General features: G+C 42.3%; 1 protein-coding gene across 8 annotated transcripts in view; it reads right to left on the minus strand.

Annotated features, from left to right (window-relative positions):
* MAP4 (microtubule associated protein 4) overlaps positions 1-15,763 on the minus strand; it is a 245,428-nt gene that overhangs the window by 4,390 nt on the left and 225,275 nt on the right. For 5 of the 8 annotated variants that reach the window (XM_078152459.1, XM_078152462.1, XM_078152458.1 and 2 more), the window contains 5 exons: positions 13,429-13,560; positions 10,520-10,612; positions 6,278-6,359; positions 2,589-2,701; positions 31-202 (listed from right to left, as the gene is read on the minus strand). In XM_078152459.1, the coding sequence (XP_078008585.1) occupies positions 31-202; positions 2,589-2,701; positions 6,278-6,359; positions 10,520-10,612; positions 13,429-13,560 (592 nt within the window). The remainder of the gene's footprint in view (positions 1-30; positions 203-2,588; positions 2,702-6,277; positions 6,360-10,519; positions 10,613-13,428; positions 13,561-15,763) is intronic. The other 3 variants (XM_078152460.1, XM_078152461.1, XM_078152463.1) reach the window with 3 other exon arrangements.

Here is a 15,763-nt window from a genome sequence, read left to right on the forward strand (position 1 = left end):
GGGAGCACAGAGGAGGCATGGTGAACTTACTTGTCTCCTGGATCTGGGTGTCGAAGGTCTGAGTTTCCCTTTGGTCACCACCCAGTGAGGGGGTGAGGTGCCCTACGCCATTCGCCTGCATGGTAGGGCCTGCCTGGGCCTCAGGAGGCTCCCCGCTCGGAGGGGCCAGGCACAGCGGGGCCCCCTCGCCGCTCCCCTCAGTCTACAATGAAACAGTGGGGTGGGGAGGAGACAATGGATGATCAATAGGAGGATGAGGTGAGATGGTATGGCAACACAAGGTGTTCTGAACACAGCTTTGCCCCATTCCAGTACAGGCCAAGAGGTGTGAAGAACCCAGCAATCCGAGGTAGTGAGAGACAATGAGGACGGTCAAAAGACAGAGCCAAATCCTGGGGCCCATACCCGAGAGAGATGTAACACTGGGCAACTCCTTTCCCTATTCAGGGCCTTAGTTTGCTTCTTTAAAAAATTAGGGGGCAGGGGGTAGAATGCCCTAATGATCTAAAGAGATCAGCACCCTTTCTTTCGTGTTAAGTTCCAGAAATTTTCCTCATGGATTTCTCATGTGGAGCAAAGAAAAACATGGGGGGAAGGGGAGCCATCCCTTCTAAAACTCCCCCCAAAATCCAAAGAAAATCCTAGCTTGCCAAATGCCAGGGTCTTCTTCACAAAATCTGTTCTCTTTCAGACATCAAACCTTTAGGATTAGAGCACTGGGGCTCCAGCAAGTGTCTCTGTGTTTGCTAATTGTCTACCCTTGCTGCTGGGATCTTCAGTTAGACCCTTGTATTCTGGCGCCATCAGCCAAAGGAGTTTTAGGCCCCCACTGAGTAGCACTCTTAAGATTTCAAGTGCAAGGGACACTAGGCTGAAAGTTAGGAAATCTGGATTCTATTTTTAACTCTGTCACGAACTTGCTATGTGGTTTTGGACTCACTGTGAAACTGTGACACTGCTAAGTGAGAGGGCTGGTCTAGATGACCTCAAGGGTCAGTTTCGCCTCTAGCTGTCTTTGGCTCCATGAGGCAGGGATCCCTGTCTTTGTTCTCCTCTGACATTCCCTACATCTCTTCATGAAGCATCTCACATACTGTGGGCATGCAATAAATGAGACCTTTCTTTTCATTCATTCTCATCTCTATCCTGGCTGTTACTTCAAGATAAAGAACATCGCATTACATTCCAAGACATCCCTGGAGATGACAGCCAGAGCCTCTTATCCCAGCATCTCTCTGAACCCGCCAGGATGATCCCCAGAAGCTCCCAAGCCCTTTTCATGCAACGGAATAAATGGCAGACAATGTCTTGGCACACAGAGCAAACCCAAAGTGCTTTGGAAGGAGGGAGTCCCAGCCTAGGGAAAATGGTTATTCTCTGTGAAGCCGGGGATGGCTAGAAGCCAACTCTGAGCTCAGGACTCATGAGAAACCATTACACTAGATCCAAATTAAAAAAAACATGGCACTTCCAGGCATCATAGAGGGACAAAGTCAAATCCCAAAGGCGGGTGGTGGGAGTGGGCTGGGGACAGGGAGTGAAGGACAGCATAGTAAGAGGACCTGATGAGCTGGCCATGGAATCCAGCAGTAGCCAGAGATCTATTTCTATTCTCTGGGAAACAGAGTTGGGACTAAGAAATAAGTTACCAATATGCAGGTTTGGATGCCCAAGCTGCCCCCAGGCCTAGGTGGGAAAGGGAAAGACTGTGTGCAAACGTAGTACAATCTTCCACTTGGCTCCAACGGGGCACATGGAAGAAGGCTGATGCTGGCATGTTGTTATAAAAAAGTTCCTATTAGCTATCCAAGAATGAAATGAGCTCCCTGGGGGTGGACATGTTCTTGTCCAGCACACAATAAGGGGGATTCCTGTTCAGTTATAGGTGGGACAAGATATCCAGATGCCATTTTAAATTCCAGGATGGCAAGTAAGTCAACAAACCAGCAGAGGCAAGTTGGGTTCTGTGACACAAACCATAAAAAGGGTTTAGCAAAATACCTGAATGCTAGATGTATTGCTATTGGCTTATCAACACAAGTTCAGAATGTATGGGAAGTATCTCTTGTCTTTTAAGGATTATGTCAGAGAAGGTAATCTCTGGTATGATATCCTGGGATCATCTCCTGTAAGGAATGGGGGCTAGTAAGAAGAGATGAAGAGGATAATTCCAAGCTATCATACTGAGAAAATGAGATGTGTGGATTTTGGCTGCTATCCTAAGGTGAAGCAGAATCTAAATAGGAAAGTCACATTTCCCAAGGGGTGGGGGAGAAGAGGTACTGCACTGATGAATCAGACTAGAGAGTTCTCCCACTTCCCTACATCCCTTTTCTTTTCCCCCTAGTCCCTCATCCCTCTTCCTTTTTCTCTGGGTTTGGCAACAAAGGTGGTGATGATAATGAAGTAAGTGAAGACACTGCTTGTGGGAAGATTGAGGGGCAGCGGCTGACCTCTCGTCACCTTGACTACCTCCCCACCCTGCAGGCTGGCACTATGCCCCCGGTCTCCTTCTCCCCAAACTGGAACCACCTCCCTGTCCTGGGACTTAGTGCCCAAGGTCAGTGCCAGCCCCTCAATGGATGTACCTTGACTGTGCCACCAGCAGGCAAGTGTCCAACATTATCCAGGGATCCCACCTTTGCCTGGGCCTTCTCTTTGAAGTTCAGCTTCTGGTTTTCAATCTTGATGTCACCTCCTCCTAGAACCATAGAGGAAGCCATGGTGAAAAGAATAATAGATGAAGAAAGCAGGAGATCTGGGTTTGAATCCAGGTTCTAGAACTTCTTAGGTACATGAACACAGGCAAGTTACTTTCCCCTCTGTGAGTCTCAGTTTTGTTTAGATATCAGTAAAATATACTACCTTCTTCATAAGACTGTTGTGAGGAAAAGACTTTATAAATCTTAAAGGGCTATGCAAATAAGAACTATTATGACTTCTGCAATAAAGTCAAGGGGTGATGCTTCATCCCAGTGTAGGAGGTAACCTTGGGCTCTGGCAGGTTAGGAAAACGGACATCAAACAATGGCATGTCTTTTCAAGTTGGGAAAAAATTCAGATCTGGGCTGGTGACCAGGCTAGGTCTGTTGTTCGAATCTAAGCCCAGAACTTATTAGGGGCAGAATTTGAATAAGCAGAGACAAGGGGGTCACAAATATCAGATGCCAGAAGCAAGTGAATCCTGCCTGCCATGTTCCTCAATTCCCATATTAGGTTAGAAGCCCTAGTTAAGCTTCCTATTCTCTGCTTTTCTAAGTACAAACCTCTATGTATAGGGACTATGGTATCTCCATTGAAGCACAAAGTAAGAACCAGATAATTGGGAACACCTCAAAGGGAATCTCCTGATGTTAAAGAACTAACAGGCTAAAGGCAAATGTTCATGAGTAGGATATGAACGAAGCTGGAAACTGATATGTGGTTAAGAAAGTGATGACTGTGAATAGGATTGCCATTTCTAGACCATGGCTTAAAATACAGAAATGAGGCTATTTCCACCACAGGTGTAATACATTTAACAAAGGCTGATAATATGTATTTGCCTGGGATCTTGAAGATGTAAACAAAAAGACTTTTCACTGATTAGGTAGAGGAATGGAGAAGGCTGTATATGTACAAGTATCAAGCTAGATACTACAGATACTATGTAAACTGGATACTATATTCTTCTAAGAATAGCAGTAGAGGTACTCAAGGAGGATTAAAAAACATGAAGAAAACCAACAATAAAACCCAGTTGGTCACGCACAAATATTCAAAATATATTGATAAGTAATGGAGTAAACTGGAGATTCTAATCCAAGAAAGTGTATTTGACAAAAAGGAATCTCTGAGACTTAGTGACATGTAACCCATGACTAGAATATGGCTCTGGACATATATACCTTATTCAAAAGGAAAAGAAGATGTGAAGAAGGAGGGAGAATACCAATGAATACTAAAAAAATATGTCCTCATTTGAGGAAATAAAGGAACCAGAGGGAGAAAGGATGGTGAAGACCATTAGGGTGGCGATTAGAGGCAGGAGGAGAAGCAAAATGACCACATGAACATACTACAGAGCACTTAAAACAGAAAGAATTAAATGATGTCAGAAATTTGGCATAGTAAAGTGACACAGTAATGATGGGGAATTTCAATTACTTTCATATCTGCTAAGACCCGCTAAGCAAAAGCAGAAGTCTAATACATCTTTGCCAACTTATTGATAACTTCATTTTTCAAAAGGCAGAAGAAACAATTAAGAGTGCTACTATCTGGAAACTGGTTTCTCACAATAAGAAGCAGGCAGTGATAGGAACTAAAACATTTTTCTTTTCCCTACCAAGAAATGTAATCACTGAACTCGCAAAGACAAAACAAAAATGGATTATAGGGAGTTAACACTAAAGACAGGGAAGAAAACACCTCGCTACTAGACAGGATGAGGTCAAGTCATCAGGCCTAGATAACCATTACAAGGCACTGAATGGACTCAATACATTAAAACACTGAGCTGAATGTAATAAAAGGAAATTCAAAAGAATGAGAAGTTCTACAGAGACTTAAAAAAACATCAACTTTACAAATACAAGAAGGATGAGGAAGCCCAGCTAGGTAACTGAAAAAGAAAGTGGAGTTATAGTGTATTACAACATTAATGAGTCAACAGTGGGATATGGTAGTCCAAAAGGTCACATGACTTAAGGCATACAATGGGAGGTGTGACAACCAAGACTAGGAAAATTATGTTCTGTTTGCACTCTGCTCTAGTTACACAACACAAACAGCATGTGTTCAATAAAGAGAACCATATCTTAGGAAGGGCAATGAGGTTCTCAAGTTCACCAGACCAGACAATCAGATTTATAGCTAGAAGGGAACACAGACACCATTTGGTCCAATTTCCACATTTTAGAGATGAGGAAAAAGGAGGTTCAGTGATATGCCCAAGGTTTCACAGATAGTAGGATGTGAATCCATGTGGTGGATAATTAATAATAACTGAGGAAACTAACCAAACTATATAGATTTATTGGCAAAACAGGCATAACAAATGGGTCAATGGACTCCCCAGTCAGTCCGAAGGCCCTGAATAAGTGGGAGATTTTTACTGTATTAAAAACAATCAAATGAATAAGTGGGAGATTTTTATTGTATTAAAAACAATCAAATGAGGCCAACAAATTTAAAGAAAACAATTAATGGTACAAACCAGGAGACAAAATTAGTAATTTGATTTCTAACTGGAGGAATGATTAAGATTTTACAAGCTGGGAGGGGGAGACTGCAGGTACAATTCCCTGAAATCACAAAAAAGAGGTGTTCCATTCCCCTCAAGTGATGATATTCAATCAAAGGAACCTGGAAATAATAACTGATATGACCAATATATGGCCACTTTTCACGTAAGAAATATAGGCTGCTAGAGATTTATAATTGTGAGAAAACTCCTTTCATCAATCTTTGGATCTAACTGGGTTTTTGGTCAGCACAACCTAGGTCCTAAGTTAAAGGTCTCTAAGCAAAAGGTAGAGGTGGTCCAGCTTCCCAGCCACACAGGGCTATGTTTAAAAAAAAATGCAATGAAGTTTTCTCCCAATTCCCATAACTGAATAAAGCTTCCTTGTAAGACAGAAATTGGACTAGAACCATAAGCAATCAGAAAGAGAACTGACCTAGATCCAGAATTGAGTCACAAGATGGACTCAGTGTGGTTCACTCAATTCCTCCACCTAGGTCCTCTGACTTTAGAATCAGTGATATTTTCATTATGTAAAGAAAAAAAATAGATGGAAGACCTGAGGTGAAATCATAACCAAAGTGGAGCTACTGGGAAGGCACAGGAAAAGTTGTGTGATGAGTCAGGAATATCTTTATTCCTATTTTTAATATTCCTATATTTAATATGCTCTCGACAAATACTGGCTTTAGTACCGCAGGCAGGCTTGCAGGTCTTAACACCCAGTAAGTTGGGCCTTATAAAACAGCATTGTAGAACAAGATAAGCACTGAATCTGGAGACAGAGTGATCGGGTTACAATCCAACTCAGTCTCCTTTTCTACAACCTCCTTCCCCCCTTTCCTATCACCATCTCCTAGACCTCTCACCTAGTATCACCAACTCCTAAGGATGGAGGCACATCTGGCACATTTAGTTAGTTACACAAACTAAATGGAGATGACAGATCCTACAGATGTACTTCTTAAAAGTGGACCTCTTCTTTCCCGAATGAAAGGGCCATGACACCCTCAGCCCACTCAACTTCCCACCTCAGGGAGAAAGATAACTCACCAGGTTTGTGTTTGATATTTGCTTTGGAGCCACACTTTGAGGCCACCTTGGAAATGTCAACTTTCTTATTTTGTATCTGCACCTGAAGAAAACACATGAAAGAAGAAGGTACCTTAGTGCAAAATGTGAAGAGGGGCTTTATTTGAAGTACTGACATGCATCACCATGGGCCTTGTCTTCATTTTCAAGGTTCTACTACCTACTTACCTGTACTTGGGTTCATTCATTATTATTATTATTGGCCAAAAGCACTTTTTTTAAATAGCCGAAAGCACTTCTAAAGCACAGATGTAATCTAGGCAAAGATATTTATACTAAGCACCTGAAATTTATTTCTCTATCCTGACAGTACAGAAGATGTCTCAGTGGACGAATACAGCCTCAAATGACCTAGGCAGGTTCTCAAGGACCTCCACAAATCAGCACCTGCCCCTATGTTTCTAGATCTAGAATTCATGGCCAACTGTCACCTCTGAGAGTCGTAAGAAAAATGCTTCAGCAGCAGGATATGGAATAGAATATAACCCCTTGGGGGCAGGGACTGTTTCATTTGTATATTTCTATCTCCAGGGCCTAGCACACAGGAGGTGATTAATAAATGCAGACACCATCATTATGCTCAGGAAAATTAAGTTTGTTCCCAAGTAACCCACACAGACTATAATCTAATCACATGGATTAAAGCTCAGGGACTAATAGTATGGAATGAACTCTAACTAACCAATATACCTTTTCTTGCTCTCATCAAAAGCATTTATCACATCTCTGTGTCTCTGCTAGTGGTACCTGGTCAGATTGGCTAATAAAGGAAAATCTCAATTTCTTTTGTTAGTTTTTATTAGATGGCAATTGTATTTGCTTCTTAGTCTGCATTTCTTCAAATGAGCTGTTTCAAGATCTAAGTCCGAAGCCCCAGACTTCAGCAACCAAATTCACTGCTGTCTCTCTTTGTTGACGTTATTCTTATCACCTTCAATGCCTTTTTCATTCCCTGATACTTACCTATATTCTTTCTATCCATAACTGGTCACCAGCCTTTAGGGAGTTGTGAAGTATAATTAAGGCTGGAGATGAGATAGGGGATATACAAGGCATTGTAAAAGTGGGGTCAAGGCATAAGAGAGGGAAGACTGGTGTATGATAAAGGACAATGGTCCTCGGAAAGTGGGATACTGTTAGAAATAGCTAAGAAAGAGGGAGAGATGGGTATGAAATGGAAAAGACAATGAGGTATACTATAGTAGTCACGTAACATAATCCTAAAAGTTTAGGGCAAGTGTGTTATAAGTGGGGCCGATAATATGGGAAAAAGTGTTGGGTACAAGTGTGTGGGCCAAGTTCTTTTTAAAACGGGATAGAGAAAAAAAATGAAATACAGGGATTTGAAAGAACAGGTTGGATAATGACTACATATATCATTAGAGAGGGAAAGACTAAAGAAAAACTACAACCTAGCATGGAAGGTTTATTATGGGAGATGGCAACTTCCTAGGTAGGGCCCTGCTTATACTTTGAGAGTCCACCATCTTTATGTTCCCAGTACAAAAACTGGCAGCCCCAAATACCGGGTATACGTTCCCAAAGGTGTAAAAAGTCCAACACCATAACATTTAAAGTAGCACTTTTTGTGGTAGCAAAATAGTGAGTGCCCATGGGGGTGGGGGAATGGGGGGGAAGAGTGCTGACTATAGCATATTAATGGAAACGAAAATTACTGCCACATAAGAAATAATGAATATGAGGAATGCAAAGAAGACAGGATTATTTTTAAGTGAAATTCAGAGAAAAGAAAGTAGAATCAAAAAAATCATATTACAAAATGGTTATAACAGAGTAAATGAAAACACTGAAATAAAGCTGAACTCAGTTTAATTTCAAAGATCAGTTCTAGACCCAGAACAGATCTCAGATCTGTGATCCACTGTCAGATAAGGTCAATGCATTGCTTACTTTTATTTGTTTTCCTTTGTTACAAGGCAGGATTCAATATGTCAGACAACTAACACACATTTACTAAGCACCCACTATATGCCAGGCACTGTGAGGAGCATGAGGACACAAAAAAGGGCAAAAACAAAAAGCAAAACCAGGGCCTGCTCTCAAAGGAGCTCACAGTCTAATGGAGGAAACAATATGCAAACACCTATGTAGCAACAAGATAAACACAAGATGAATTGGGTGTAGCCTCCGAGGGAAAGAATCAAGAGTGAGGAGCAGAAAAGGCTTCTTACAGAAGGTAGGAGGCAGAAACTAGATGGGAGGCAGAAGCCAGAAGGGAGAATATTCCAGAATATCCCAGCAGAGTGGGATAGCCAAAGAAAATGCTTGGAGCTTGAAATCACTGGATTTCAGAGTAGGTGGAGAGGAGTAAGTAGTAAGAAGTCTAGAAAGGGACCAGGTTATGAAAGGCTTTAAAAGCCAAATAAAGGATTTGATATTTGACTCTAGGTGTAACAGGGAAACACTGGAGTTGAATGAATTGGGCTGGGAAGGGCGAGTAGGAGGTGGGAGTGTCAGGGGGAGGGGCGGGGGGAGATATGTTAAAGTTTTATGCAGAAACAACTATGATACAAAGAACCAACAGCAGCCAAAAAAAACAACAGCAACAACAACAAGAACAACAAAAACCGAGTGGGGGGAGGAGACAACACTGAAACCTCCAGTTTTTCACAAGGGGGGAGGAGGGCGCGCGAGGCAATTTTCTTCCTATACCTCATTTTCAATTGAAACCTCTCAGGGTCATATCTGGAATCTCCAAAAAAATAGTTTTCTTGGACTTCACACTACATGAAATCGAGGGAGCAAGAACCCATCATTCTCATCTTATTTCCTTTTGTGAAAATCCAAATTATGTACTCCATGACTATCAGCTCTTAGAATAGCAATGCACTTTCCACATCTACCCCTCTCCTCTAAAGAGCCTACCTTCCATCACCAGCATGGGTAAATACAACACTGAAGTAGGACCTCCAAGGATTTTTTTTGGAGGGGAAGCAACCCCTGTCACTGACCCCAAACCAACACCTCCCAAATAAGAAAAGGAAAAAAAGACTAGCACAATCGAGCAAAACAAATCACCACATTGCCTGTGCATCCCAAACTGAAAGCTGCACTCAGCATCTCGAGGCTGTTATCTCTTTGTTATTCACTGGTGGCCTCTAAGTTCTTTAGATGGAGCCTCAGGTTGTGCAGGCCTGGTTTAGAGCCTGGAACTTTAGAGAGGCTTTTAAAATTCCTAATGTCAGGATCAACTGTTCCAATATGAATCATCAGAAGTGGATAGTGGGTTCTAGAGTTCAATGGTCAGAGGAAGCTCTTTACTATGATATGGATATGTGCCTCCAATGCAGAGAATCTATCTTAACTGTTGTTAAAGTCATCATCACTGCCATCAGCAGGGAAACAAAACTCACTCAGAGCCAAATCAGGCATTCTACCTGGCTACTGTCCAGAATAAGAGTCTAGCCAAGTCTAGGCCTCAGGGTGGAAGTCCCAAAGGGAAGGAGCATCCATGACAGAAGGATTAGATGACAACATTTGGGACCAGTCTCAGAAGAATGACCAAATTTCTCCCCCCCCCCCAGAGTCTTTTGAATGAAAAGATCAGTAGGGTCATTTACCTTCCAACGTGCCACCTTTTCCACCTCCAGATTCAAGAGCTAGAAAACCAAGCTCATCTGAGGGGTACAGACAAGGCCAAGAGCAGCTGCTCTGTGTGGGGCAATGCTCCACTGCCTATGGCTCTTCCTGTTCAACAGTACCACGCCAATGTACATTGTATTTTAAAGCCTATTTTAAACGGCTGCATTTCCAAGCAAGCAGAGTAAGCCAGATATGCAGGAATATGGAAAGGATTAGGCTCCTTAACCACAATATCCTTGCTGGGTAAACTGTTCAGTTTTTAACATCAGTAGCTGTTCACATAAAATTCATTTTCTTCCAGGATTCTTCTTCTTTTCTCCATCAAATAGAATCATGCCAAATTATAAATGCTCTCCATATAGCAATTCTAAAGTATTATCAGTGCTTATGCTCTTGGCAAAGGAAGTAGAGGTACCTTTTCACAAGAAATAGGTGATTACTATCTCCCTGTTACCAATGACCCAACCTGATTCCTTCTGCCATTTTGACGCACTCAGTCTAAGTACAGAGAATACCAGAGACTGATATTCTCAGATACCAAGGAAGGCCACTCTTAAGAAGAGTTAGTAGAAAGACAAACTGTCCAGAGCCCATACTTACATTCCCACCTCCAGGGACATGCTTAATATTGTCCTTGGAACCACACTTGGATTGAACATGGCTGTAGTTCACTTTTTTGGAGACTATCTGGACCTGGAGCGTTAGAGAATGGAAAAACAACACAAGGGGAGACAACTGGTTAGAACTGGCACACAGCACACACGGAGTCCACACATGACAATTGTGACTTACAAGAGAAGAGAGTCGTGTTAAAGTTTGACCCCAACCTCAGAGCAACAAGGAGATGAGTTTGAAGAGGTAGGAAGAAGGGGAGGGAGAGAAGGAGAACAGTAAACAAAAAAGAATATGAAGAAGCAAACACAGTCCTAGGGATAAGCTTAATGCTTCTCAACTGTTTTCTAGTCCCCCGAGCTAGGGAGTTCAGCAAGGGCCCAACTGTTGGCACAGCCACCCCCACCCCCCACGTGCACCCCCCCCCCAATTCATGGGACCTCCTTGTGAGCACATTTAGCCTGTGTAAAAAAAATCACTTAGTGGTCTCCAGTGCACTTCCAGACCTACCCTACCCTTCTTTCCTACTCCCTAGATGCCCTATGCGCCAACTTGGCCATTATATGGGTGTGCTTCATTTGCAAAACCTAATTGGCTCCCATACAAAAAGGTCTCAAAGGGGTTTTTTGCAATCCAAGAGCCGAGCACTTTGCTCAAAACACTGCTCAAAATCCTGGCTGCTCTGAGAAGCATTGGGCACCAGTTAATTGGACACAGATCTGACGCCAACAGGAAGAGACATTGTTCAGCAATAAATGCAAATGATCCACAAAGCCCATGACACTCAAATAGCTGCATCTAAAATCTACCTTGAACTCTTAAACACAAGCTGGAGAATAGACTTCAGCCTTAATATATGATAAATGGCTTCCACATGCTGAACAACAAAACGTCTCTGGCCTCTACGCCTCTTCAACCGCATGATCGCATTTTTCTTGACACTTCCATCCAGCTCTGGATTAAAATCCCACCCCTTAGCGACCCTGTGTTCCTTGTTTTGTGTCCTTTAGGCCCTCTATTGTAAAAGAACCTATGTTTCAACTCTTCGAGTTTTCGGCAGATAAATTTTTAAAGGATTTCCCAGCATCATACTGGTGAGAAGAGCAGGCACCAGGTTCCTTTCCTCAATTTAGCAGACTTCTACTAAGCCACAGATCACAGACTCATTTTCTTTCCTCTTAGACCCCAATGCTTCCACCCTTAGTATTTCAGGGCTACATGCCTACAGCTAGTAACCCTCTCCCACACAGGGGCTAAATGAAAAACAACATTTTCTCTAAGTGACATCCAGAAGCTTTAAGGTACAATTACAGCCTTCATCATCTACTAGCTTAATATTCTTGGTCAATGTACTAGGCAGAGATTATCTGTTCTGGATTACTGACTGAAGGCAACACTGGATTTGGAGTCATAAAATCTGGGTTCAAATAAGGTGCCAGCTATACACTATAGCATAACCTTGAACAACTCTAGGAGGTCTTCATCTTGCTCTAAATCCCATCGTTGCCACAAAGTAGGTGATATCCATCACTGCCTATCTCACCCAAGACACTACTTCTAGCAGCCCCAATTAATAGAAGAGGTATTCTATTTGTCAAGCAAGATGATCCTAACTTTGAGGGTTAGCATGCAAGGTGCTTCCTAGAGGAATTTTCAATCCAGGACTGCTTTTAGGCATTTAGAACACCACTGACTTCATTTTGAGTCACTAAGGAGCAGGCAACATGCTGCCTGTGTGTAACTGTGATGACTGAACTCGAAGTTAACAATGTGAAAGGGTAGCCAGGTGGTACAGTGGATTAAGCATGTATCCAGAGTTAAGAAGACCTTAGTTCAAATCTGGCCTCAAACACTTACCCGCTGACCCTCAGTAAATCACTTAAAACATCTCTGCTTGCTTTAGTTTCCTCAACCATAAAATGGGAATAATAACACCACTATCTCCCGAGTCTGTTGTGAGGATCAAATGAGATAATTTTAAAGCACTTGACACAATTTCTGGAACATAGGAGGCATTATAGAAAATCCATATTCTCTAACCCCCCTATCCCAATGGGGAATTTTATGATACATGTGGGAACTTGGGGAACTTCTAAGTATCAAAGAAACAATCCTACTTATTACTTTGGAGGTGAAGATAAGCTAAAGGTGCTTATCTTATCTCTAATCTGATATACAGTAATGAGAAGCTTCAATTTTGCAAATATTTTTTTCTTTCAACAGACTTTGGAAATCCTTAGGATGCTAAGCTGATAGCTTTCAAACTATAAGAATAAAGCAATATTTCTTTTCTTCTCAGACATGACTACTCCACTAATAGTTGTATTTACTCCCTGGATATACATCTGCTACAGTCGGGCAGTTTCCAACTATACCCTAAGGACCCAGAAGAACCAGGAGAACAAAGCAGAGACCTCAGCTTTAGCAGCACGATTTCGTCAATGGGTATTTTCTTTCATGCATCTGAGTACAGGGAAATATTAGAGACAGCTCTCACCTTTGGTCATTTTGGGAAATATTTCTAGTCAAAAGAACAAAGGTCTTTCTGAGTATAGGGTAGAGACTATGGAAAACTGTCATGGCAGTAGGGGATTTCTGCCCTTTTTTGTGGGGGGGGGGAGTTGAGAAGTTATTCTTTCTAGGTTAGAAGTATTCCCTATTAGCTAGCCTAAATTCCCAGAGGAAGTCTGAGCAAATAGGTGTTTTCAGTTCTACGTGATTGGCTCGTTGACGAAGAATCATCAAATATGGAGAAGGGAATACAAAGAAAAAGAGGGGACCAGGAAGACAGAAGAAAGAAATATAATAATCTGAGACGAGAAAAAGTGGCTCAAAGTGGAAGAGATGTTGTTCTGAGCCTCCATCCTCAACAGGTGAAAATCTCAAATAAAACTCACTTTCCCATTGGGCTGTTTTTGTGCACTCTCTTTTGTTTCAGCTGCTTTAAAGGTGGTGCTTGTTTTAGTGACTGCACTGGGTTCAGGCTTTCGTGCTGTACCGATGGTCTCGGTTTTTTTCTCTACTTTGGCCTAGATGGAGACAAATGGAGGGTGATTTCAAACTGAGAGTACCAGGGCCCAAACTTGGAGTACTGGATCACGAGACAAATGGAACTTTCACAACTGATGCCTCCTTTCTACAGGCAGGGAGAGTTCAGGGAAAGAAGGAAGGAAGAATTCCAGGGATGGGAAAGAACAAGAGCCACAACAGGTACATATGCCTGTACTCTTAAGGAAGAGATATTCCCATGCCCTAGGCCACAACAACGAAGGGGATTTCCAAGTAGAACTCTGAGGCAAAGTCAAACTTTAGAGATCCCCATTAATTCACAAAGTTACTCTATTTTAGTAACTATCCCAGGTAAAAAGGATTGTGACCAGCCCATTTCCCCTACCCATGACCTCCTGTAAGTAAACAAGACTCTCCTATGGATTCTGTTTTGATTCCTCAACTGCAAATACTGAATCCATAGGTGCTGAAACCGAAGGCAGCACCACCCAGTGGTTCATGGAGAGAAGTCATGGACACAGGAAGATCGGGATTAGAATCGTGGCCCACGTGCCCATGGACAAGCTATTTAGACGAGCTATTTACCCTCAGCTTCTTCATGTGTAAAGTGGTCATAATACCTATAGCATCTTCCTCACAGGGTTTTTAAGAGGCTCAAATAAAATATATATATATAAAATGTTTTTGCAAACTTTAAAGTAAATTATCATGTCCAGCACTGTTTTACAGAAAAGTGCTTTGTAAACCATAAAGCACTAGAGAAAATTCTGCAGATATCCTTTTTCTTCTTCTTCTTCTTCTTCTTCTTCTTCTTCTTGTCCTTCACCTCCTCCTCCTCCCCCTCTCCATTCCTATGTTCAGAAGGTATGAAGGAGTTACAGAAGGAGGCAGCTGTCGCACTCTGCCAGATTTTCTAGGATCAATTCCTGTTTCATTTTTGCCCTGGACCAATAAACCAATTCTAGGAGAACAGTCATGGAGAAAGGTCATATCCCATTAATAAGTAGTGATGTTTTATCTTGGCACTAAAAGTGAACTTTGTATATTTAGGTAGGAGGGATGATCCTTAAGCAGGAACTCTCCAAGGTCTACAGAGACAGGACGCAATACCTTTACTGACAGTCATTCAAACTAGGGCCCTTTTTGATCAAGGAAAGCTGTTGGAGAAAGCAAAATAAAGTAAACCACCATGGACTCCTGCTGCTGTAAGGAATAAAAACCAAACAAGAAGAGGGAAGTAGAGTATTCGGTCTTTACTGCCACTGTTCTGGAGGAATCCTGGAGGTTCCAAGCAGCCTTAAGTCCTGAGTGTGTCCAAAGTCCTTAGCCTGAATTCAGCACTGAAGGTGCATATTGTTCCAGTCCCTAATGTACATCAATTCACAACACCCAGCCTGCCTCACCTTTATCTGGGAACCCTCCCCTCCATTTATAACAATTTCAGATCAAAGGCACTCAATTTTCCCTATTTTATTGATCTGAATTACAAACTTTTGCCAGAGGGGCTGAGGACTTCCCAGTCTCTGTGTCCAGAGAACAATTAAAGGGATCAGGACTGCCTTTTCCTGTTATCATAACAGCTTAAGGAAGGCTTTCTTGATTCCAGTGTTTCACTAACTGAGTCACCGTCAGATTAGGCACCCCTCCCCAAAAGTCCTTTTGGAAATCAAATTCAAATGTGAGTAGGTGAAATGAGATCCTCTTCTACATTACCCCATCCCTTCCAGCTCCCCTTTTGTTTCAGGAGTGCAGGCAGTTTATGGAATGCTCACCAGAGGGCACTTCCACTCTTGCTTCATTCAGGCTGAACCTCTCTTTCCAGAAATGTCGTGTGGCACAGATACTGAGGATAAGGTACAAAATGGAGAATGGAATGGCAACTAACTGATCTCTTTTGTAGGAAAGAAATTCCCACTATCCTTTTACGCAACCAAAAGTTGACAATGTTTCTTATCTTCTATCTTATTCAAGCACAGGAATTTGGATCCCAAGTAATTCAGCCAGATTGACCAGCTCAGAGATATAAACTGGTTCCCCTTTTCCCTTTCCATAACAATCCCAACCCTCATCATGGCAGAACTGATAGAGAATAGCATTCAGTGCAGCTGTGAGCTGAAGCAAGATCCTTGCAAAGAAGGAGGCAAGTCTAGTGATCAGTGGCTGGAAGAAGCAGGAAGGGTAGGGATGAGCGTGCTTATGCAGAGACTGCCCATGACTGCCCCA

This window comes from Phascolarctos cinereus, unplaced genomic scaffold, assembly GCF_003287225.1.
Source record: "Phascolarctos cinereus isolate Bilbo 61053 unplaced genomic scaffold, phaCin_HiC Scaffold_4;HRSCAF=312, whole genome shotgun sequence".
NCBI classification, from domain to species: Eukaryota; Metazoa; Chordata; class Mammalia; order Diprotodontia; family Phascolarctidae; genus Phascolarctos; species Phascolarctos cinereus.